Source organism: Ammospiza nelsoni, chromosome 5 (assembly GCF_027579445.1).
Source record: "Ammospiza nelsoni isolate bAmmNel1 chromosome 5, bAmmNel1.pri, whole genome shotgun sequence".
NCBI lineage: Eukaryota > Metazoa > Chordata > Aves > Passeriformes > Passerellidae > Ammospiza > Ammospiza nelsoni.
The window spans coordinates 47,123,334-47,147,392 of NC_080637.1; the positions used below are offsets into that span (position 1 = coordinate 47,123,334).

General features: G+C 46.2%; 1 protein-coding gene across 1 annotated transcript; it reads left to right on the top strand.

Annotated features, from left to right (window-relative positions):
• The first annotated feature begins 2,552 nt into the window (after positions 1-2,552).
• On the top strand, positions 2,553-23,338 carry LOC132073474 (solute carrier family 23 member 1-like). The gene is made up of 12 exons (XM_059472568.1): positions 2,553-2,606; positions 6,152-6,301; positions 7,600-7,757; positions 10,757-10,916; positions 12,205-12,386; positions 14,122-14,242; positions 14,575-14,731; positions 14,926-15,179; positions 18,727-18,891; positions 19,748-19,856; positions 20,818-20,913; positions 22,024-23,338. Exons 1-12 carry the CDS (start codon positions 2,553-2,555, stop codon positions 22,305-22,307), a joined length of 1,890 nt encoding a protein of 629 aa, XP_059328551.1. The 3' UTR covers positions 22,308-23,338.
• The last annotated feature ends 721 nt before the right edge of the window (positions 23,339-24,059 follow it).

The window sequence follows — 24,059 nt, forward strand, 5'->3', positions numbered from 1 at the left end:
AAACTCTTCATTCCTAACAGGCTTAATGTTCAGGCTTTTGGCTATGTAGGACTTCCTTCTTGTGTTTTTTATTACAATCTATAACCTCTTGGTACTCTAAAAAGTGTATGTTTTGCACTGCATTTTCCCAGGGGGGGAATCTGGTTTTCTGCCCAGCTTTTTTTGAGGAAAAGGATTGATGTTGTTATTATCATTTTGTTCTTCTCATCCTGTTCACTTAATACTCTTTTGTGTGGGCAGTACCACATGCTAGTCTAGGTGACACAGGTGTTGTTATGCATCCTGGTCTTTTGGATGTTAAACAAGTTTAAATTGTTTAAGAAGCCCTGGTTACTGAATGCCTGGGTCTCATCTGAATACAAGGTTATGGCAGGACTGAGGAGTCATTGAACAGATGCTGGGCTGAAATTAACAGGTATTTTTATAAAAATAAAAATTTACTGAGAAGATAGACTAGCCCCAGAGGAATATTGTGCTACTCTAGTCAAGAACTAGATGATCTTTAAGGTCTCTTCCAACCAAGCCCTTTCTGAGTCTATGATTCTATGACCTTCCAGGTCTTTTCTAACACAAACTATCCTATGATTCAGTGATTTTGATGTCTTAGAATTTATCTGTCCAGCAGGATGTAACTTCACTGATAGTGTTTAGAGCAATGTTGTCCTATCCTGTAATGCAGTCCTGGTCTCAAGAGAAGATCTGAGAATACCAAAGCTCTACAGAAGGAATAGGGACAGGAGTTTATTTCAGTTCCACTGCATCCTTCAAGGAAACCAGGAGATAAAAGTGTAGGTGATAACATGCCCCCCTCTGAAGGAGTTCTTTGCAATTGAAGCTCACTGCCTTAGGAAGCCATTAAATTAAATAGAATTTGATCTAAGTAGGGGTAGGGTGGCTGGAATGGTTTGATGGAGCATTAACACCATTAGCAACTTTAAGAAAAGGGTAACTATGCTTTGGCCATCTGATGGTCATGAGCTAGGATGCTTAGCTGCATAGGGATAATCAGATGACCTGAAGTCATCTTTTTTCAATCTTATGTTTTCTATCCCTCTTTGGTGGCATGTTCTGATACTTGTGTGAAAGGAGAAGCCACTGTCTCAGTGTTCCAGGAGTCAGTCACACCCACACCCACACATCCCTCCAAGATTACACCAGCAGAGACCAAAATCCATCACAGTAAGCAGCTGCATCAGCCAGTGAGTGTTCCTTTCCTCATCACACACACACACACACACACACACACATACATATGCTCTCAGGTGCACTTCTTCCTCATTTGGACTCAACCATAATTTTCCTACAAAAGAGTCTCAGGCATCAGAATTTATAAAATAAAGAATTTAATAGAGAGTACAGCAGCACGTCAACTTGAGTGGATACCTTCAGAGAGGGACCATGAACAAAGAAATCCCAGGCAATTATGTGCTTAAGATTATACACCTGCCCTTCATGTGCTCTTAATGCAGTTTTTTAGTCCAGTGGGGATTTTTGGTCTGGGTCTTCTAATATCTTATTGAACTCTTTCTCTGTCTTCATGCAGGCAGGCCATTGCCTTATTTTATTGAGTTGATGGTTGTAGCATCCTTATCTTCTGTTTTGCATTTCTTTTGTACCTGTTCACTGGCAGAACATGGGGAACTAAAAAAGCGTTAGACTCAGCATAAATATTACAGCTAAATAATCAGTATATTATCAATATTCTTTATCCTAATGACAAAACATGGCACTGTACCAGTTACTTGGAAAATTAACTGTATTTCAGCCAAAATATCTCTATGAAAGTCCACAGCTTGTGGCTCAAGGCTTCAGGAAATCCAGCTGCTCATGCTAAGCAACTAAAGCTAAGCAAACAGTATTCTAAATCTCACAATATTACAACTATGACTCATTGTATTTCAAATTTATTTAAGCTAAACAACACATATATGCCAACACTTGGTCCTTGGTCGCTGCCATAAATAAATTCACAGAAAAAAGCTTCATTCTTTTCAGGCTGTAATAGGAGTATCCTACAAGATTACAATGTTTGTATATCAGCTAAAATATACAGTAGGTTATATATGAAGTAAGTGAAACTGTCTAGTAATTGAATGTCCCAAAGATGATGACAAAGATATTCAAACAGGCCCAACCCAGACAAAAATGCAAGTTGCTGTTGAAACAGTAATGAAGCAACAATTTCCAAGGCTGTGTGGGATGCCTCTCTGATATCCTCCAGCATCCTTACCTGTGGAGGAAGTTTTTCTGCCAGCAGTTACTGATTCTCTCATTCCAGGGAAGGGCTGCTTTCCAGATTGTTTGAATGCCAATCCTCTAATCAGCTGGAGGAAAGGAGTCACTTATATAAGCCCAAGAAAATGAAATACTTCTGCAATACAGTTCACATGAATAGCTAGGACTGAGCACTGTTTGGCCCCTGAAATCCAGCTTCTGCATCTTCTCACCCCATTTCTTTGGGGCTGTTTTGACTGAAAGGAGTGGGAATTTGGGACGCTTTCCTATTCTGACTGGTTCTTTTTCAAGGCAGCTGGTGAAGGCAAACAGAAGGCATGACACCCTCTTCAGAGAAAGATATCAATGGGCTAGGTAACCCCAGCTTTGAGGTGAGTCTGCTCTCTGAAGGGTAATTCTTGCATAAAGAGGTGCAAACCCTGTGGAAGGAGGAGAAGGGGAAAGCCAGGGGCTGGGGCTGCTGCAATGATTCTAGTGTGTGCTAAACTTCTGTCTCGGCTCTTATTGACAAGAATCTGAGGAATGATTTCCTCACTACAGCCCCTGCTGCTGCTGCAGGCTCAGCATACTTTCTACTCTCTGGCACCCTTTTAACTTCTTTTCCCTCCACTATTTCTAAAATGATAATGTAGATGAATGGCAGTGCATGTGTATCTGTACTGAAAAACAGGTGAGATTGTAGCTGTGCTCCTGTGTAAAGCATTTTATGTATTCGTAATACAATAGAATTTTATGTATTTATGTATTTGTAATTACAATAGAATTTTAGTTGAGTAAAGACTGTGTTTCCTTGTCTTTTGGATGTATTTCCAGTGAGGTGAATTGTTAGAAATGTAGGTGAAGAAGAGATTTGGGTGTCACCTGAGGAGGGCACCCTGTAGAATTACAGATGTGTAGTAAAAGCTGTAAATGATGTGCCAGTCCAGGGCTGTGTGGTACATTGACAATACTGCTAGCTATAACAGCCATGGGCAAGGTCCTGGGATATGACAGCCCTCTTCCTATCCCAAAGCAGGGGTCACCTCCATTAGAAACTAAAAACTCTGCTTATTTTCCGTCAGCAGGTGTGAGGGAGTGGAGTCCTACAAACATCTTGCTACCTCAATACAGACCACCTGTCTGTGCTGCCTTGGAGGAAGCATTTAACCTCCTAGTGTACAAGTCCCACATTTCTTGTGTAGCTCTGGGTGAGCTTGCTGTGTGCAGGGGAGGTGTTGTGCCAGCTGTGGGCAGAGCCTCAGGGAAGTGCTCAGAGTCGGTTTTCTTTCATTATTTTTAACAGGCTCTCCATTTTATCTTGTTCTGCCGTAACATATCAGACTTGTGAATTTTTATGGTTTGAATAACCCTAGAGAAGGTAGAACACAAAGGTCTTTTACGTGTGGTTCAAGCAGTTCCGTTCCTGACTGCCCCCTTGATGCACTTACTTAAGGTGTGATGGAGGGCTCTCGTGCTGTGTCTGGAGCCTGAGGCACAGGGAAGGTGCACTGGTCCCCTGGATTCGTGGGAGCAGCTGGGCTGAGAACCCTGCTCCAGACTGCTCCTGCCTTGTTCTCCTGACAGCATCTCAGCCTCACAGGCTGGCTGAGGTTGGAATGCTGGAGATCACCTTTTCCAAACCCCTGCTCAAGCAGGGCTGTCCAGAGCCAGCTGCCTAGGGCTGTGTCCAGACAGGTTTTTAATATCTCTGAGGATGGAGAAGCCACAACCTCTCTAGACAACCTGTGCAGTGCTTGGTCACTCTCACAGCAAAAAAGTGTTTTCAGATTTTAAGATGGTACCTCCTTAATTTCAGTTTGAGTCCAGTGTCTCTGCTCCTTTCTCATCCTGATATCTTCACTCCATCCTTTTCCTGATGAGCCCTGCTCACTCCCCTGCAGCTCCTGGGGAGGGTCAAGCACTCATGTGATGATCATGTGGGGCTGTTACTGGCACAGGCTCTGCCTGCCTGGAATATGCCTCCTGGTTAATACAGGGGAAATTGCAGTGAAAAGAAAGGAGCTTACTGCTGTCTGCCTAGCTTAGCATTTGTCCACCCATGGTGTAATTCAGAAGTAATTGTCTCCAAATAATTCCATGCATGGGCAGTCTTAAGTACCTTGCTGTACATTTGTTAATCCATGGCTCAGGCTCTCTTGTTCTGAAATGAAAATGTCAGCACAGGGAGTTATTAAGGAACACCTTTTTCTCTTGAAGTTTATGCCTGAGTCAGTTTGAATTAAGTCTGCCTTCACCTATCTATTTTGAAGTATCTGTAATGCTCCCAGTTTGCCCAGGCTGGATAAATATGCTGTGTTTGTTAAAGAGGCTTCTCCAGCACAGGAATTCCAGGGCAGAGTCTCAGGCTTTAAGTTGATTAAGGCTGTTTATTTGAGTGGTACTGCAGTAGAAACAGCTCGAGCTGGGTGCTGCTGGGGGGGGCCCTTGAACAAAGAAATTCATAATGAATTCAATGACACCCTTACAACCTGAGTTCCACACCCCTCACACAACAGTTCAGATCAATGACAATATGAAGGTCTGGGGGTTTAGGGATTACATGGCCTGTTTTCAACAGCATGACCTAAAATGGGACTTTGGAGACTCAACCAAGAGAATGCAAACCTGGAGGTTTCAGGCAAATGATTTTGGTAATAATCTGCCACACCTGCAAGACTTACAACAGAATGCAACATTAATTTTATATCTGTTCCTGACCACAGCACTGTTTGCCCCCACCAGTTGACAGGCCAGGAGTGTTACTTGCTATTATGATGGGTATTTTGGTGTCTTCAGGTTCCTGCAGGACTTGGAGGATTAAAAACACAAAACAAAAAGAAGTTTGCTGCAGATAAACTGATTAGGCTTCTCCAGACAGCAGGTTTCTGTCCCTGCCTGATAGAGCAAGGCATCTCAGCCCAGAAAAGCCCTCTGGTGCCAGGATGCTGAGGACTTGCTGGTTGGAGATGGGCCAACGAAACAAATGCTTTGGGATCTTAATTAGCTTTTGCATCTGGCTCTAAGTGTTGTGGTTTCCCAGGCAGCCTCCTTCTACCCTGTGTGTGCACAGGGGTCAGAGTGGGCTGGAAGGAGGCACGGACAACCAGGAGAATTTGCTCAACTTAAAAGCTGTGGCAAATGAAGCAAAGCACTACTTTGCTTTCCTTGGCAAAATGCGTCTTTATGTAAATAAACACCGTAAGGCATAGAGCTCCCTGGGAAGCCCTGGGGCTTCTGCCTGCCTGGCAGGAGATCCAAGCCTTCCTGGGTAGCAGTTTCAGGCAGCTCCTTTGGCATGGATGCTGGGATTTCCCATCCACTGGTGTCCCTGTGTTTCAGCCAGCTCCTCTGGAGGAGCAGGGTTTTCTAGTGGGACAAAAGGCAGGTGTTTTATCAAGGCACAGCACTGGTAAAGGTAAGCATAAGGAGATTGAAAGAGAAGACCCAGGAAATGAAATATAAAATGTGCTTCTACTCAGTAATTAGTGGCAGCCAGGTGTTTTAGAATGTTTTATAAAAAATGCTTTTTGGGTGGAATTGGCAGGAGGTACAGGGACCAGAGGACAGTGCAGCTTTCACCGATAAGCCCACTGCACACTCTTCCTTGCTTCTGGTGTCAGTTTCTTCGTCCTTAACTAGATTTTAATGATATTAACACACTTTGGATGTCCCTTTGAGATTGAGACACCCTCTATTGTTTCTTCAGGCCTAGACACACTAGCACATACAAAAATTTTCCATATATATTTTGTGCCTCTGTTTTAATTTCCCCTCCTTGTTTTTGTTTTTGTTTTGTTTTGTTTTTAATATTGTGGCACTGTTGAAAGCTGCACAGGAGGTATTCCTGCCAGATGTGGAGCATGGCTGCAAGAGAGGCAGCTGCTGGGCATCTGCAGGGCCAGGCTGTGGCTAACAAAGTGTCTCTCCTGTTGTCCAGGGTAAACGTAGGAGCAACTGCCATTTCTCACCAGCTCATGCTGCCTGGGGCCCAGAGGAGGGTGGAGGCACTAGCCACAGTGGGACCAAGCTTGGCTACACTGTCACAGATGTGCCTCCCTGGTATCTGTGCATCCTGCTGGGCATTCAGGTGAGACGGGAAAGCAGGTGCAGGCTGGGAGAAGGGGAAAGTTATGTGGCTGTTCAGCCAGTTAATTGGGGTGAAACCTGAATTTGGGAGTGTTGTACCTTCACAGGGCTTGAATGGAGCTCTGAGGCTGGATATGAGTGAGCTCACGTCCTTTGGTCCACATCCTGAGCACTGATTATTATCATCATGCCCACAGCTACATTGCACCCTTTGAAGTGCAAATGGTCAGGCAGAGTCCTGGGGCTGGGGTCAGTTAATAAGAACTTGTTGGGTACCTTGGCTGAAGGTAGCCAAAAGTGTAAAGACTTTCTGAACTTCTGCCTTCCCATGGCAGCAAAAACTCAGGCCACATGCTGTTTTGGCTGGTGTCTGTGCCCAGGTGTGTTAAATGGCCCAGTGCCACCAATGCCATGCTAGATTGGGAGCCTGTGGGAAAAGGGACCTCAGAGTCATTAAGATAATGACGGACTGTGCTTGGAGGTTGGTGGAATTTTGTACTTTGTTTTCTTAAATAGAAATTTAGAGTGTATCAGCCCAACACATCTGCATCATAAGTTTAATAAAACCTGCTTGTAGTGAATAAAGTGTGCTTCTGAGTGCCACCAGTTCCACCTCTGCAGTGCTGTGTTCCAAAGTGAGAGTGAACAACATAGGTTAATAATTAAAATAAAAAGAGGTTTAAAAATTGTTTTCAGATTTAGTCATTAACAACAGGCCATTGTAGGAATGTCTGTGACTCCTCTGACAAACACAATGCCCAATTCTTCCATTCTTTGGCACTCACTTTTTATGGTTATCTATAATTGTGCTCTGTGAGAAAAGCTACTGATGGCAAAAAATGTGTAGCTCCAATTTGCCAACTTTTTATGTCATCTTTTGTGGTGCCAATGAGATGGACTGAAATATTTGCATTCACTTTGCCTGATTGCTCTCTCCCTGTTCCTTGGGAGGCCCACAGCTTCCTGGAAAAGTATGTCCAACAGCTTTGTCTGCAGATGCTGGGGATAAACTGGTTGTGTCTGACAGTGGCCTGGGAAGTCCAGAGCACTACAAAAGGTCTTTGGGCATGTAAAGGAGGAGACATTTCAGTGGGTGCATTGCAATTCTTGTAGGTGCTTTGGAACAGCCCCTAACAGAGCATTAAAGCTGTCAAAAAAAAAAAAAAAAAAGAGAGAGGATGGGTAATGGGATGGGTAATTTTAGTATAGCACAAATCTGTGAGTTCTCTCAACAACACAGTAATAACAGACAGCCAGGTCTGTGTCCTTCTTCACCCAGTCTTTCTCTGTGGCTCCTAGCACTTCTTGACTGCCATAGGAGGTCTTGTAGCCGTCCCGCTGATGCTCTCCAAAGGCCTTTGCCTCCAGCATGACCTACTGACCCAGAGCCACCTGATCAGCACCATCATCTTTGTCTCAGGAATTTGCACCCTGCTGCAAGTCCTCTTTGGAGTGAGGTAGGCCAAATTCGAGAACTGAGAACGCGAGCAATTACTGGGTGCTAGGCCACCACTCTGTTTAGAGTTTAACAGTGAGTCATTTGTTACCCTTGGGCAATCAGGGTCCATGCCAAAGCACCCTGAAACTTTGCAGGGTTACATTGCTGCTCCGAATTTTCCATCTCCTGATACTTCATATACCTTTTGTTGGGCTTACAAGGAATCTGTCCTCAAAATAATAGAGCATTGCAACATGCAGTAAAAAGTACCTGCTTGCTCCTTACTCCAGGGATCTTCCAGCTGAGGCAGGAGCCTTCTGATTTGGGCCCAGGGTCAAGAGAACACAGATTCTACAGGAAACTCTAGGGGTGAAGTCCATCTGCCACCACTTAGGGACTCAGGGAAGAGTTCAGCAGCACATCCTGGTATGTGGTGCCACTTCCCATGCTCAGGGATTTGGGGCATAAAAGGTAAATCCTTTGCTGATGAGCAGCTAGCAGTGAGATGAGCATGGAGTTGCTATTCAGTACCCAGAAAAAGAAGTATTTAGTGACAGAGATGACTGCAAGTACTCCCTTTTTCCAGAAAGACCCTGTATCTTTGCTGATCTTGAAACATTTCTTCTATTTCCCTTGTCACAACTCTGGGCTGTCTCTGTCTTTCCACAGGCTGTTTTTTCCTCCAGTATGGTGGGAACCTGTGGTTTTTGCTTCAAAGACAAAAGCTATACATTCTTTGGCTTCTGAATCTGAGGGACTCTGGTTAATCACTGGTCAACTGCCAGTTCCACTAAATGTTTTTCTTCCTCCTGCTTCATTCACTACCGAAACTTTTCTGTCTCTCTTAGTCTTAAGAAGTGTTTGTAGACAAACTTCCTGAGGAGTGCTCTGCTTCTACATTGTTACAGGATTAGTGGAGGAAAGAGGAGCACCTTGACCACAAAAACCAGAGAAACTGGGTTTTCAGCTAAATTCAGGCTGGAGTCCATGACCGTCACTGCTGGTGCAATTCAGGCATTCTGAGTTCTCCCAGGCACCCTCCAAATGCCTGAGTGCATTCCTGAGAGCTGTAATGTCCCCTGCTGTCTGTTAACTGGGGATTAAAGAGTAGCAGAGAGCCTCTCTCCCCCATGGATGAATAGCTGATTGCGGTACAACAGGTCAAATTAAGTGGTAAGGATCTGTTCCCATGGGATAAACTTGAATGGCTTTTGCCATGCTGAGGGTGCAATTGCCTTGTTGCTGACCCCAACTGTAAGGCATGAGGACATTCATGAAGCAACAGCCAAGGGAAAAGCTGACCCACTGCAACCTGCAGCTCAGTCATGTTACACAGCATGAAAAAGCAGCAGTGGGTCCCAGACAGTCACTGGAGACACTGTCAGAGGCTCCTGAGGGGAGACACAGGTCATTTGCTGTTATGGTGAGTCCTGCTTAGTAAATGCTTGGACATCATATACTGATTATCAAAACATAGTATTGCCTTCCCTATTTCTGCAGCTTTCCCTCTTGCAAACCCCACAGGAAAGAGTTTAGTGTACCCCATAAGCATCACCTTGGCACCCCATTTTCCTCTGAGCCTACCCATGGCAACACTGGGCACACCCATGCAACACTGGCTGTGAAATATCTTAGGGACCAACACAACAGAAACTTTAAATCTATTATTAGATTCCAAGTCATGGCCCTGGGCCTTCTCTGTTTCTTTTTGTTTGTTTCTTGTGCCTTGCCCAGCAAAGTTGTTTCAAAGCTTTGACAGTGTTTCAGTTGCACATGACTAGTATAAATATTTGGTTTAGGTGACAGAGACATGGTCTGTTACAGCTACACTATCCCCTAATTCAAGAACGTTAGAAATTCCTCTGTTTCAGGGAAAGCTGTGCCCTGCCAAAGCAGTCACCTGAATTGCCGTCCCATGGCTTTTCTGAACAGGTGCCATGAGAGCTCCTGGCACAAGGAGAGGTTGCTTTGGGGGCTCCTCCTAAGGGTGCTCCCTAAAGAAGGAAAACAGAGGCACCTTGGAGATTTCCCTTGGCTGTTTCAGGGATGTTTTGCCCACCCTCAGGCAGCTTAGGATTTTTCAAGCACACTAGAGGAATGGTTAAAAATACTTGCACTGCAATGGGGGCGTATGTGGAGCTTTGAGGAGTCAGTCAGACCTTTTAGGTCTCTGTCTCCATTTCTTCATGCATGGGAAAAGAGGCTGGTGCAGCTCAAAGGAGCACTGGTCTGCTGTATAAATCCCTGCATGAAGCCAGTGCTGAACTCCTCTGGAGATGCAAGTTCCTTGCTACTTTGAGGGATTCCCAGAGGGAGAGATACTCTAAGCCAGGAGACATGTGGTATGGGGGGAGAGCCAAGGACTCCCCAGTCACCCAGTCAGTGCCCACAGACCCCTCCATGCAGGTTTCCTTTCTAGTTTCAGTGGAAGTGAAGAAGAGGAATTGGCATTAAAACCCAGTGTGCTAAATTCCAAGTCACATTTTCTATCACCCTCAGACTGAGGATTGTTGTGACATGGAGAGTACTTAGTGCATGCCCTTGTGTGCATGAGCACATTGTGAAGAAAACCAAAGCAGCCAAAGGGAGAGAGGCAGCAACTAGATACTGGCAAGATTGACTGAACTTTTCTTCAGCATCTCACCGTCTTTCTTCCTTGGTCTTCTTCCCCTGCCAGACTTTTCCTGCTCTGTGCATGTCTGTGGTCTCATCAGCCATTAGAAGCACTACTTCTTCCTTAACAGGGGTAGCAGGGTTGGGCTGTAGCACCCATGTGCCCCTCCATTGCCGGTATTTGAACCTCAGCTCTTACCCCATGGCAGTGCTCTTGTGTGCAGTGGGCAGCAATTCCTCCCCATGGTCAGTGACAGTGACCTGCCACAACAATTCAAAAGATCCTGTCAGAGTCCATGGGCAGACTGATTTTTAAATTTGTTTTGCTTTCCTTTCTCTCACCCTTATAGAGCAGAGTTTCTAGCACTCTCACTTGTCATTTTTTTCCCTCTGCTTTCCTTCCAGGCTGCCTATTATTCAAGGAGGGACTTTAACATTTCTGACCCCCACCTTGGCAATGCTGTCTCTCCCCAATTGGAAGTGCCCTGCCTGGACAAACAATGCCACCTTGGTGAATGCTTCTTCACCAGAATTCATCCAAGTCTGGCAGACACGGATGCGAGAGGTATATTACATTTTCAGTGGCACCTGCTCTGTATCAGGGCTGTTTCTTTCAGTAAAGTGCCTGACCATATCATGGCCATCACGGCTGGAAAAACTTCTATTCCAAATGAACCTTGGCCCTCAAGCTGTTGCAGCTTTCTAAGCATCTATTCTCTATCAAAAAAAGTAGGTGCTTCACTGCTGCTGAACAGGGGACATGCAGACCTCCTCATGTGATTTATGGTCCCTGCAAAGTCTCCACTGGTCCAGTCAGATCCCTTCTCTATAAAGCAAGGTTAGCCCAGAAGAAGAAAGGGAGGGAAAATATTTTATAGGAAACAACTGTGTCTAAGCACAGGAAACCTAGTAAAAAAATGCAAGGCAAAACGTACTGTAAATATTAAGGAAAAGGACATTCTTAGGTAATCAGAAGGGAGGGGGAAAAGTCAGGGATCTCACGGCCTTATTCGACATCAATTGCCTTTATCAGAGCAAGTGACCAAATTTGCCTCTGTGGATCCATTTGTTGGTGTGTTTTCCAAACCCCTTGGGAAGTGTTGAAAGCTCACCAGGGGTTTGCTGTGCAGCACAGGTTGCTCTCTGCTGATACACATAAATCTATCCCAAGGGCACTGCTGACGTCTTGTTTCAGCCTGGGTCATTCACCCAGCCCCTGGAGCTGGGGGAGGAAGGTGCTCAGCACCACAGAGGTTGCAGCCTGGGCTTGTTACCAAATCTGAGAAGGCAGAGAGCAGCCTTGCCCCTGCCTGAAGCTGACACTGAGGTGAGCAGCATTTCAGAATGTAATTGCTGGCTCCTTGGCAGTGATTGTCAAACACTGGGAAGTTCAGGGTGATAAATGTGCTCCCAGAGTGAAACTGATACTCAGGAAAAAAAAAGAGGCTGTGATGAGTCACTTGCTTCAGCAGTGTGCTGAAGAGACCCAAGCCCTTCCCAAAAGGAAGATCAGTGGAGACCATGGCCCTGCTCCTGTTTTTGGGGCAAGACCTTTTCCCCTGACTTGGGCAAGCAGGCAGGAGAGTGCAGGGCAGGTGATGCATGCTTGGTGGCCCAAGAGGACAGGGAGGAGGTGATCTCTGGAACAAAAGTCCATCGGCCAAGGGGGGAGTTGCTTTGCTGCTGCTTTGGTGGTCCTTCCCACATGTAATTCTTAGCCAGGTTTGTCAGCAGGAGGCCTCTATGCCACTCTGTAACTAGAGACTGAGCCTGGCTCTCATGCTGGATTTGCACTCACATGAGGAAAAGGCTCAACAGCTGGAGTCCCTTCCAACCTCTGTTTTTTTTTCCAGGTGCAAGGAACTATCATTGTAACTTCTTGTTTTCAAATCTTCGTTGGATTTTCTGGCCTGATTGGATTTCTGATGAGGTTCATTGGCCCTCTGACAATTGCCCCCACTATCACCTTGGTTGGACTACCTCTGTTTGAGTCAGCTGGAGATATGGCTGGGCAGCACTGGGGCATAGCATTCCTGTAAGTCTCACATCTCTGTGGGAAAGATGAGAGTACACAAATCATCTGCCTCTAATATGAAACCAAGTGTCACAGTCTGTAGCAGAGTTCCCCTGGCTTCAAGGTTTATATGTTGAGCACCAACATGTGACAGGCTTGTGCAAGGCAGCCATGTGACATAGTCATTCTCCTCCAATCCCCAGGAGGTTAAGCTCTCAGCAACAAAGCAAAACCCAAACATGAGTTAAAAAATCATTGATTTTTGTAAAAATACAAAGTCCATAGGTCAGTAGTGGTACAAGCCTTCCCCATGTGTGTGCAGTCTCTGTCACAGTTGTCTACACAAACTGTCTTACACACCCGTTATTTAAGTTTAAAAGACATTCCTAAAATGACCAACTTGAGCATCCAGGTATTCTATGCTGAAATAGTTGGTGCTTTATGTATTGTCTTCACATGAGTAGGAGGAATTGTTCCTTCCAGAGTCCTAAGGCTGCTGAGCACTTCTGTTTATGCAAATGGACAAAATGGGCACTCACAGTCTGTGTAGCATTAAAACCAAAAATGGAAACCAGTTCCTCCTCAGACTTTCTCCCTCCGGTCATCCAGTGCTTTGAATTGTGTATGGCATGGAGTGTCTTTGCAGAGAAGTGAGGACAGAGTTTTCTTTTCACTGTTGGAATTCTGCCTGTCCCTGACTACTGCACCTACAATTTGTCACCTTTTCACATAGGGAAAACTACCAGTTTTCCAGTGAAGTCAGTGCACTTCAGCTGGGGCAACTGATTTCTCACCAAATCCTATCCAGATAAATTCACTCTATCTGTAAAATTTAAATTTGTTGTAAAATAATGAGGAGGCCTTCAGAGGCCTGGCTAACCCAGGAAATGTCCATGGTCTTCTAGCAGCTCAGCAGTTGAAGTGGGATGCCCAGTCCCTGCCCTCTCTCCACATGTGGTAGCCTCCAGCTTCCTCTGGTTGGCCCCTCTGGGCAAAAGGCACATGGGGGGCAGGCTGTGAGTGCACCCAGATGTGCTGCTGTTCCAGATGTGTCCTACACAAGGGATGGGAGAGGAGCTGCAGCTGCAGTTACTTCCATTGTCACGAGGCCCGGGTGCTGCAGGGACACAGGGAACAGCCCTGCCATGGAGGGCCCCTCCTCAGCTCAGCCCTCGCAGACACAGAGCCATGCTCTCTCCTTCTTGGCTGGCTGGGAGGCCTCTGAGGGCACCATGTGCAGCCCCACAGTCCCAGCATGGGTTTTTCTTTCAAAACAGGGATTTACACAGCCAAACCAAATCCTCTTCTTTTACTCTGTGTTACAGGAGCTTTTTGCCTCTTGAAGAACAAAACCTGAAATCAGGAAAGAATAAATCCTGTATTTCTAGTATATCTGAATTACACAGGCAGAACCTGCACCTTGCATGTCTGTCAGGTCTTTCTTTTAATTATGAGGCATTTTTAACCTTTCTGCAACAGTGTCGTGCTCACAGGTGCACTGCCTGGGGTGTCAGTCTTGAAACAATAAAGGTAAAAGAGTTATTTGCAAATATGCAGAGCTATCAGTAGATTGTGATGGAAAGCTTGTTCCTTGTCTAGCTTGGTGGAGTGGAGAGCCACCCTCTGTTGCTGAGAGCCTGTTTTCATGGGTCTTCTGGAGTCCTTAGTTCTTGGGTAGCGGGTGTTCACTTAGTGTGGGGACAGGTGGGCAGCTGGGCACTCCCTTTGTTTATGGTCTCATTTTCCCTCCTTCTAGGACTACTTTTTTCATAGTTCTGTTCTCTCAGTACTTGAAACACATTGCTGTGCCGCTGCCATCTTACCAGAGAGGCAAGAAGTCCCACTCCTCTCCAGTCTACCTCTTCCAGATCTTCCCGGTATGTTGGGGTTCCTGGATACCAGGTAATTGTGACAGGGACTGGTCTCACCCACCCTGAGCTGCCTGGGCTCTTTCCACTCGTTTCCAGATGAGTGAGTGCTTCCCAGCTGAGCCTGTGTGGTAAGGGGCAGAGAGGAAAAAGCTCCCCATGGCCCTGATTATTGGGAGGGAGGGAGAGAAGAAGAGAGGGCCACCAGGAGCTCCTGCTGCCTCTTTGCCTCCCGTCCGTGTGCAGGGAGAAGGGTCGGGCGGGGACACATTGTCCACCGCAGCCGTGCTGAGGACGCAGCCATACCCTAACCAGCCCCCACTGCTGCTTGTGATGGGCAGGTGCTGCTGGGGCTCTCGCTGAGCTGGCTGCTGTGCTACGTGCTGACAGTGACCGGCGTCCTCCCTGCCGCCCCCAGTGCCTACGGCCACCTGGCCCGGACAGACAGCCGCGGGGACGTTCTGTCACGGGCTCCCTGGTTCCGCCTGCCTTACCCAGGTACCGCCGCCTGCCCTTCCCCATCCTGCCTACTCCTGCCTCCACTTCCACTTACCAGGAGGAGAGGACATGTCAAAAATCAGGCGAATAGCCACAGTTCAGAACACAGTTCCTGCTGTTCTTCCTACCCCGGGGCAGATTTCAGGGCAAATGAAACCCTGAAATTCCACCTGAACCGAGCTCTTTACTTGCAGGCCAGTGGGGAACGCCAACGGTAAGCCTGGCCGGGATCTTTGGCATCCTGGCCGGGGTGATTTCCTCCATGCTGGAGTCCGTGGGGGATTACTACGCCTGTGCCCGCCTGTGCGGGGCCCCGCCGCCGCCGGAGCACGCCATCAGCCGCGGCATCGGCGTGGAGGGCATCGGCTGCCTGCTGGCCGGGGCCTGGGGCACGGGCAGCGGCACCACGTCCTACAGCGAGAATGTGGGAGTCCTGGGCATCACCAAGGTGAGCCTGGCCGCACGGCGGTGCCTCCCGGAGGGCTTCCCGCGGGGTGTGCACATGGCTGTGTGCTGGGCCTGGGCAGTGAGCTCAGGCCGCCTCCCCAAAGTTTTATAACTTATATATTGTCGGAGTGTCGGGGGCCAGGACGGTCGGGACAGACGGAGACGAGAGATCTTTGCAGCCAGGTGATGGAACTTGGGGTTTATTGCAAAGGGCCTAGGTGCAGGGCCCTGCTGGGAGCTGCCAGCTGCAGCTCGGAGCTGGCCCGAGAGAGGAAAGGGGTAGAGAGGCTGAGAGAGAGAGAGTAAGGGAGTAAAAAAGGTAAGAGCATTAAAGGGTAAGAGAGTAAAAGGGTAAGAGACTGAGGTTCTTGTTACAATACAATAAATCTTCTTCTGTGTTGAATATTCTAATTCTCACTAACTAATTTAGTACAATATACAAATCCTATAGCATTTACGTACAGCCTATAAGAATTATTACATTACCATATTGTGTTACATTTTAAACCCTAAAAACAACTCTTTGGACCCTTTCTGCCGAGTAGGGTCTGCTCTGACCCTTGGACCTGTCTGCAAGCAGAGGGTCTTGTTTCATCAAAAGGGGATTATCTTCAGTCTGGCCATACCATTGTTTTCCAGTTGTTCAGTAACTGAGGTATCTCAAAGCTTGCTTTCATTTCAATCTTGCTTATAGTTTCTATATTCTCAAAATCTTTTGCCAGACAATCATGTTTATAAGGCTTTCCTGTTTCATCTTCCTCAACAATATATAACTCAGAACATGGGAAAATTGTGCCTTGGCACATTGGTGACCAGCTCAGCAGCACTGCAAATGACTTAACAGAGGTGAGCAGTGCTTCCCTTTCTCTGCCTCTGGCCTGCATAGGGAATTAGTGCACTCACTCAGATACCTGGCCTAGGTAAGGCTGGAGAGACAATGCTACATCTGAGCTAACCCATACGGGCATGCAGAGGGAGAGGAGAGAAAGGGAAAGGGTGAATATTAATAGGGCTTCAAATTCCACAACTTCTATAACCCAAGGATGGCAATCATGTGAAATTGATTTAGACTATTTCTTCAGGGTTACAAAATGTGATTGCAAAGGTTTGTGTGTGAGTCCCTTGAGTATATTAATTGCACTTATTGGAGAAAGAGATAAGCTGGACAATCAGATCAAAGATTTTCACTAAGCTTTGCAGCCATAGGATAGGCTGCCAGACATTTAGGCTAACTGGACAACATTTTCAAATCATTGCCAAACAAGCAGTGATAAGCCAGAAAAGTTGTGAGTCAGTAAATAAATCCTTACAGCTTCCACTCTATAATATTGCTTATTTCACTGGATTTCATAAACCTCACGATAACTATTTTTCACACATGGCAGTGTTAGTGTCTGACTGAGGCAGCTGCCTCGAGCACCAAGGGCTGTCTGGTTGTCTGCATGGAGTCCAGTTTAGCCCATCACCACGTGTGCATTGTCACTAGGGAGTCTGTGCATACAAACCATCTACCTGAGCCAGCTCTTCCTGATGTGCAGTTTGCTGCATGCTTGTATGTATGGGATGCTGCCCAAATTCATAATTACCAGATTACAGGACATGTATTCTCACAATGTGTGCCAAGTCCTCCAGGAGGACATGCCATCCTTGCTGATTCAGGAGAGGTATTTCCCTTGGATCCCACCTCTGCTGAAAATAGAGTGTCATCTCAGTCAATTGAAATCAGTGTAAACACGCTGGCTGGGACAGATGGGGGTGCTGAGAGCACAAGGCAGATTTAATTTCTTTTTGTACGTGGGAAATACATTCTTCCATAACAAATGGAAACACAAGGGACTTGTTTCCTCTCTTAAACACAGCCAGCACCACTGGAGCAGTCTTAGGAGATCTCAGATACATACAGGGGCTGACAGATAAGGCAAGGAGAAGCTGCCAGAAGCTGCCAAAATGCAACATCTTACATGGCACCAGGCACCAATATTTAAACTGCTTGATCAGGCCCAGTATGCCAGTATTGAGAACTCCTTTCCAAGAAAAGGAGGATTTTAAAGAGAGATAAAGGCCTGAGAATCACCACATATTGTGGGGAACCCTGCAGTTTCTTCAGCCTTAAGAAAGAGAACTGATTTTATCATTTTCCTGACGTAATTGAAGCAAACTCCAAACTAGTGGCTTTAGCAGAATATGGTCACAGTGCTATCACTGGATTAGGTCTTTTGCTTTTAAGGCCAACTCCATATACTTGGTAATTCAACATTTTAGCAAATTGAGACTTTGAATCTTTGTTCTAATCCTGAACAAATAGATCTGTTGACTTTTACTAACTAACATTTAGATGGTAATAGTGTCTCAAGAGTCAGCCAGGGTATAAAAGCAATGAAGCACCTGAAGGCAATGCATGATTTTTTTTTAAACTCCACACCAAATCTTTTTTATTTATCTTTCACAATCAAGAAAGACTTAAAATATTTTAAATTGACATGTTTAAGAAATACTTAAAAAGAGACACTATTAGTTACTGAGAATGTTTTTGTTGAAAGCATTCACAAGCCTGTCCTGTAATTAGACATTCTTCAGATATTTGAAGGGAGGGATTAAAATATTTAATTGAATTATAAAATGTTTGCAGAGGATTACAGAGCTGCCCTGACACAAATATTGTAAGTTTAGCATTATTCTTTGGCAGTCCAAGTTTTGGTGTGGGCAAGGCTTATCTTGACTTGTAAGTTTAAGGAATACTGCTGCTTTCCTTTTCACTTTCTATATAAATGTCTCTTTCAACCCTTTGTTTGGCAGATACTTTTTCTTTCCTATTCATATGCTCTAACAGATCTGAGTAAAGGGCATGGCTTGGTCCTTCAGCCCATCTTTTTTGTAGGGCTTAACCAAGAAAAGGCCTAGGGGAAGAAATGAGAAAAAAATGGTTTTACTGAAGATAGATGGGTGATGAGAGATAGGGACAGAGCAAAAGACTTCCTCACTTCTTATTTTTTGACCATAGAAAGGATAGATCAGATCCCAGAGCTTAGGATGGAGCAGCCAGCCAGCTCTGGTCTCTGAAGGGAATGGAGGGATCATTGTGGGATACCTCATTGAAAGCCACTTCTGGATGTCAGTCCAAACCCTGGCAGAAGGATTGTCCAGTGAACTGGCTGGGGCGTTGCAGTGCCAGGCTTGTATGTATGCCAAGATATTTCTAGGCTAAAGCAAGAACAAGTGGATATTACTGTGCTCTTAATTATTATTCTTTTTTAATTTCAGTTTAATAGCAAACTGTTGAAGTTCTGTCAGTAGTAGGAGAGAGGATAACATAAGTAAATAGATGTGGTGCTTTCAGAGTGCCTTATGTGATAAATATCTATGGTGCACAGACACTGATGCTTCCCATTCAGTGTCAGCATCCCAGCTCACAGCACCTGTCCCTGAACATGCCATGCAGTGCTAGGGCCAGAGCAGCAGCACCTACCTGACAGGCTGCCTCTGGAGCCTGCCCCCTGGCCTTCCTCTGCCGGTCAGTGCGTGACTGCCTCCTCTTCCTCTTGCTGCAGGTGGGGAGCCGAGTGGTGATCATTGCTGGTGCCTGTGCCATGCTCCTGAGCGGCATCTTGGGGAAGGTTGGGGCCATGCTGGCCAGCATTCCCATCCCTGTGATTGGAGGCATGTTCCTCGTGATGTTCGGCGTTATCGTGGCAGTGGGCATTTCCAGTTTGCAGGTAAAGCTGTGTGAGCACTGCTGCCTCCCTGGCGAAGGGGACTTCATTTCATTGAAACAGAGAATCATAGAATAAGCTCAGCTGGAAAGGACCCATCAAGACCATCGAGTCCAACTGCTGGCTCTGAGCAGGACACCCTAAGAGTCACACCATGTGCCTGAGAACATTGTTCAAACACTTCCTGAGCTCTGTCAGGCTGGTGCTGTGGCCATTTCCCTGGGGAGCCTGCTCCAGTGCCCGATAACCCTCTGGGTGAAAAGCTTCTTCCTGATACCCAACCTAAACCTCCCCTGACTCAGCTCCCTGCCATTTTCTGTCACAGGTCATGAGATTTAAGAGATTACTACTTGCCCCTCTGCTTCCCCTCATGTTGCAGACTGCAGTGAGGCCTCTCCTCAGGCTCCTCTTCTCCAGACTGAACAGGCCAAGTGACCTCAGCTGCTCCTCATACAGCTTCCCCTCCAGACCCTTCACCATGCTCGTGGCCCTCCTTTGGACACTCACTAATCACTTTATATCTTATATTGTGGTGCCCAAAACTGCACACAGCACTCTCAGTTTGAAGTCAGATTCTTACAGAGTGTGTCAGCTATAACCACACTGCAGCAAATGCAAACATTTATGTTTGTAATTCCTCAGGTAAAGATAAGGGGCTGTACCCAGAGGGGCTGAATCCCAGAGGGCTCCCTGGCATGGGCAGGGCTGGCTGGCACTGGGGACTGCAGCATCACAAATGCCCCAGCAGCACCAGGGCTGGGTCCATTCCTGATTCCAGAGTTTGCATCCCACCATATCTCATGAACACAACAGTAATCCAGAGTTTTGTGCATGTAATGTATGAAATTTCTCTGTGCAGTATACAGATATGAACTCCTCAAGAAACATCTTTATCTTTGGATTTTCTCTATTTGCTGGCCTCACAATTCCCAACTGGGCAAGCAAAAATAGTGCTCTGCTGAAAACAGGTAAGAAATGACATCAGAAGCATTTTCTGCAGCATGAAATGGAAGGAAAGGCTGACCAGAGAAATCTTTTAAAATAGTTTTTTCCTTATAAAACGCTAAAATCTGTGCTTTGACTGTTGCCTGTTTCTTTCTGAGGGCTATTATTGCCTTTTGCCCTGGATGCATAGATCTGGTGCAGAAATCTCTCCTTATGGTCAGTGACTGAGTTGTCAATGAATGAGGCTTTCTTATGTGCTCATACACAATGAAATGCTGTGCTTTCAAAATGCAAGAGAATACTCTTCTACTAAATTCCATCAAGTTCACTTTATTGAAATTTTCAGCTCTCCAGCAGCTGGCCCTTCACTGTGTCTTGTGTGACTGATGTCTTCATCACAAATGCCAGTGTCCTCTCCTAAAGCATACATGGTGTGCTGGCTGGGCTGATTAAAGAGCTGGGCCCACAAACCCCATGCTCTGTAGATGTCCTGTCAGATGCCCAGTGCCACTGGGCTTTGCTCATGGCCATCCTCAAGGGGAGACATCACACCTGATGAGCTTGTGCTGAAATCCCATGCTAAATATACTCACATTTCTTTGGGAACTGAAGCTCGTGCTCTGTAGGGAGCTGTTAGGTGTTGTGCAGGTGCTGAATGTGTTTGGAGCAGAAGGTGGCTTTTTCTCAGACAGTGCTGGGGTCTGCACTGTTCATAAGCTCTTAATGTATTTATGAGCCATTTCCTGCCTACTGTGAGTCTGTGAATAATCATGTAGAATAAAACTGTAGGTCTGAAACTGGCTGTGAGATCATTCTCCCTTCCACTCCAAATCTTACACTCTGCTTTGGATTTGCAAGTCTCATCCAAGCAAGCCTAGTCCAAGCAAGCATGCAGCTTGCAGCCTCTTGGCACCAGAAATGTTGCTGCTTAAACAGGTAAAATGCTCTTCCTACACCACAATCCAAAGGTTTTTTTTTTGCTAGGGATCATCCAGCTTGACCAAGTGATCCTGGTGCTTCTCACCACTGGCATGTTTGTGGGTGGATTTCTGGCATTTATCCTGGATAACACCGTTCCAGGTAAGATTTGCTGAAATGAGCTGGTAGTTTGTGCCTGTCCAAGGGTTTGTTCCCTGGTACTTTTTGTTTTCATGACTCCTGTTCTATGGATACAGTTGTGCTGGCAACCGTGAAACACTGTGTGACTGCACTCCTCCCAGAGAAAGTTGAGGAACAGGAGACATCACTGAAATGGTCTCTGGCTGGAAAACAGCAGCTTATCAAAAATAAAATAATTTGTCAGGAAGAACCCAGGCTGAAGAAAAGGTTTATTTGGCAAGCATCTTTCAGGGAACATACCTGCCTAAAACCATATTGCTAGTTAAAAGGAGAGAGGAAAGCAGCTGTAAGAAGTGGAAGGAGCCAATGTGTGCCAGCATGGGAGCTGCTAAAACTGAAGCTGAACTAAAGCCACAGAAGTGGAAAGCAGTAGGAAAGGCTGGTGCTGGCCCTCACAGGCAGCAAAGAGCCTTGGATTTTCATCTAGCATGGGGAGGGAGGGCATAAGAATAGGAGAGGAAACCCTCTTTTCTGCTGCAGGAGAAGAGCAGGAAGAAAGGATGCTGTTTTCTGTAAGATTCTGTTACTGTCTGAGGCTTCTCAGAAAGCCAGTCTCCTTTTGGCTCATTAATTTTCCTGCAGCCTTCAATCATCAGCTCCTCTGGGCAGAATTTACAGGTAGGATTAGTACCTTTCCCAAGAGGTTCTTTGCTGCCACAGCAGTTACAGGCCCTTAGGAATTCCTTTGGCTAGGGTAAATACCTGTGACTGACTAGTAACTGCTGCTCTGAAGTGTCTGTCTGGGCAGTTAACATCCAGCCTTGCTTTCCCAGCACTGCATGAACCTCCCCTTTGAACAGTTCTTGGATCTTCTGTGGCAGGTGAAAACTTCTTGGTATACATGATTCCCATGGAAAGCATGGAGAAGGCTGCTTATCTGGAAGCTGTTGCAGGAAAAGGATTAATGTCTGGAAGCTCATTAGTGAATATTTGTAGAGTTCTTTGGAGCTGGAAGGGTTTAAGTAGAAGGGATTTGTATTTTGTGCTGGGTCTGCTGGGATTTGAGCAGTGGGTGTGAGGCACACAAAGCAGCCCTGCTGTTTTAAACATAACCTCACTTTGCTCTTGCAGGAACACAGGAGGAGCGGGGGCTCCTGGCATGGAAGCAAAGCCACAAGGGAGGGATGGAGAGCTCTCAGCTCATTTCCAAGGTCTATGATCTTCCCTTTGGCATAGGCACCAGATACTGCAATGTCTCCTGGTTTCGCTATCTCCCTGCTTGCCCCAGAAAACTGTCTTGTGACAAGAGAATGGATGAACTGAAGGCTGCTAGGCAGAAAACCAGTGTTGAAACAAGCTTAGAAAGAAACTCTGAGGTTGGTGCTGATACACCAATCAGCACCAATTGGGGCTGATACAAGGATATAAGCACTTCACCTGCAAGTGAACTCATCCTAGAAACAGGGGTCTGAAAGTGTGTCTGCAGCCCCCATCGTCTGAGCATGAGCTGGCAGCTGTTAGAGGGGGGAGCAGGAAAAGGATAATGTCTTCTTCTTCCCAGCTCTGCTGACTGCACCACTGATAGCCTTGAGGAAGTCATTTTTTCCTTCTCTCTCCCTGCCTGCTCACTTGTAGGAAGAACCTGATCCCTCCTCAGGGAACACCAAAGCCCAAGAAATGCCTAGGAAAGGTTTTCTGTTTCCTTCTTGCACTGACCCTTGGGCACCCTAAGGGGCAGCTGCTCAGCTCAAGCAGGAGGGCTTCTTGTCCCCTGATGTGGCAGCTGAAGGAGCTTCCCTGACATGGGCCCTGCACCTCTCTCAGGCATCCCTTGGGTTGGGTTAATCCCCAGCACCTTAAAGCAACACCCACCTCTCACCTTGTGTTTTATACCTCATCGTGGCCAAGGGGAAGGAGCAGGTGCCTCTAGGTCATGATTCATCTCATTCCAAATTCCCATCATTTAGCCAGTCAAATGAATGTTGTTGTAAGAGAGGCATCTAAAGTTAATGGAATGGATTGTCTTCTGAACCTGTCTCTTCTGCCTCAGACCACAGAGGGACTCTAGAGACCTTAGTTAGGTTCTTAACCTAACAGAATAAACCAGCCTTACTGAAATGTATCCCACCTTTGGAGTGCTGGGAGGAGTCTCAGGAGAAACAGGCTGGGCACCCAACCTTACAAAGATGAAGGAATCCTCATCAAATATAATGGAGAAAGCACTTCTGCTCACAATCTTACACATCCCTATGCTGCTGCTGTGTACTGTGTACCCTTGTGGTACCTGTTTGGTCTAGTGTGGTGAAAAGCACTTCTCTTGAAAACAGGTGTGCAGATTATTGCTCCTATTCCCTATTAGCCTCAACCTGTAGGGCCACATGCAAAGTGATCACATGTGGTCCTGTGGTTCCTGGTGCTGAGTAATAAAATTATTGCTGTAGCATAAGTTTGTGTTTCCTTCATTGAGATTAATACTTGCTTTTTGCAAGTATAATAAATAATAACACATACACTGTAATGGTATTTCTCAGGGTGGTTGCTGGAGCAAGTGGCAGGTGGTATTTAAAGAATCAGTTGCAGGTATTCAAAGAATCACTGCACTCCTGTGAACTGTGATCACGCAAGAGAAGGGATCAAAGTAATGTGTTCTTCATCTTCCCCTTAATGTCATCACAATGCTTCTAGTCTCAAAGCAATGCCAGCATGTCTAAATGAAGCACACTGGGAAGGCCAGGGAATAGCAAGGCTGCACCCTGGAGAACTCTGAAGAGCCCTTAAACCCAAACAGGACCCCTGTAACCCCACTTTCAGACACAGCAGTGTGACAAACATTCATCTGGGAGTGCCACCACAGCTCAGCTGCAGGGACAGAAAGCACTCTGTAGTGTTTATTCCTCCCTTGTACTTCAGTACTCAGCTCCACGTGTTTTTGCCTGAATGTATCATGCTTTTATGCACCAAGGCAATGCTGGGCCACAGTCCAGGCCTCTCGGACTCAGTCTAAAAGTTGGCTGCTGAAGTTGGACAGCTAGGCACAGCAGCTTTAGTTTAGGTTTTAAAATAAAACTTCCATCCTTTCTGTTTGTGATGGCTGGTAGCATGACCTCAACATAACCACTATCAGAATACAGTTGTTCAAGTCTGCAGAGAGCCTTTAATGATAACTC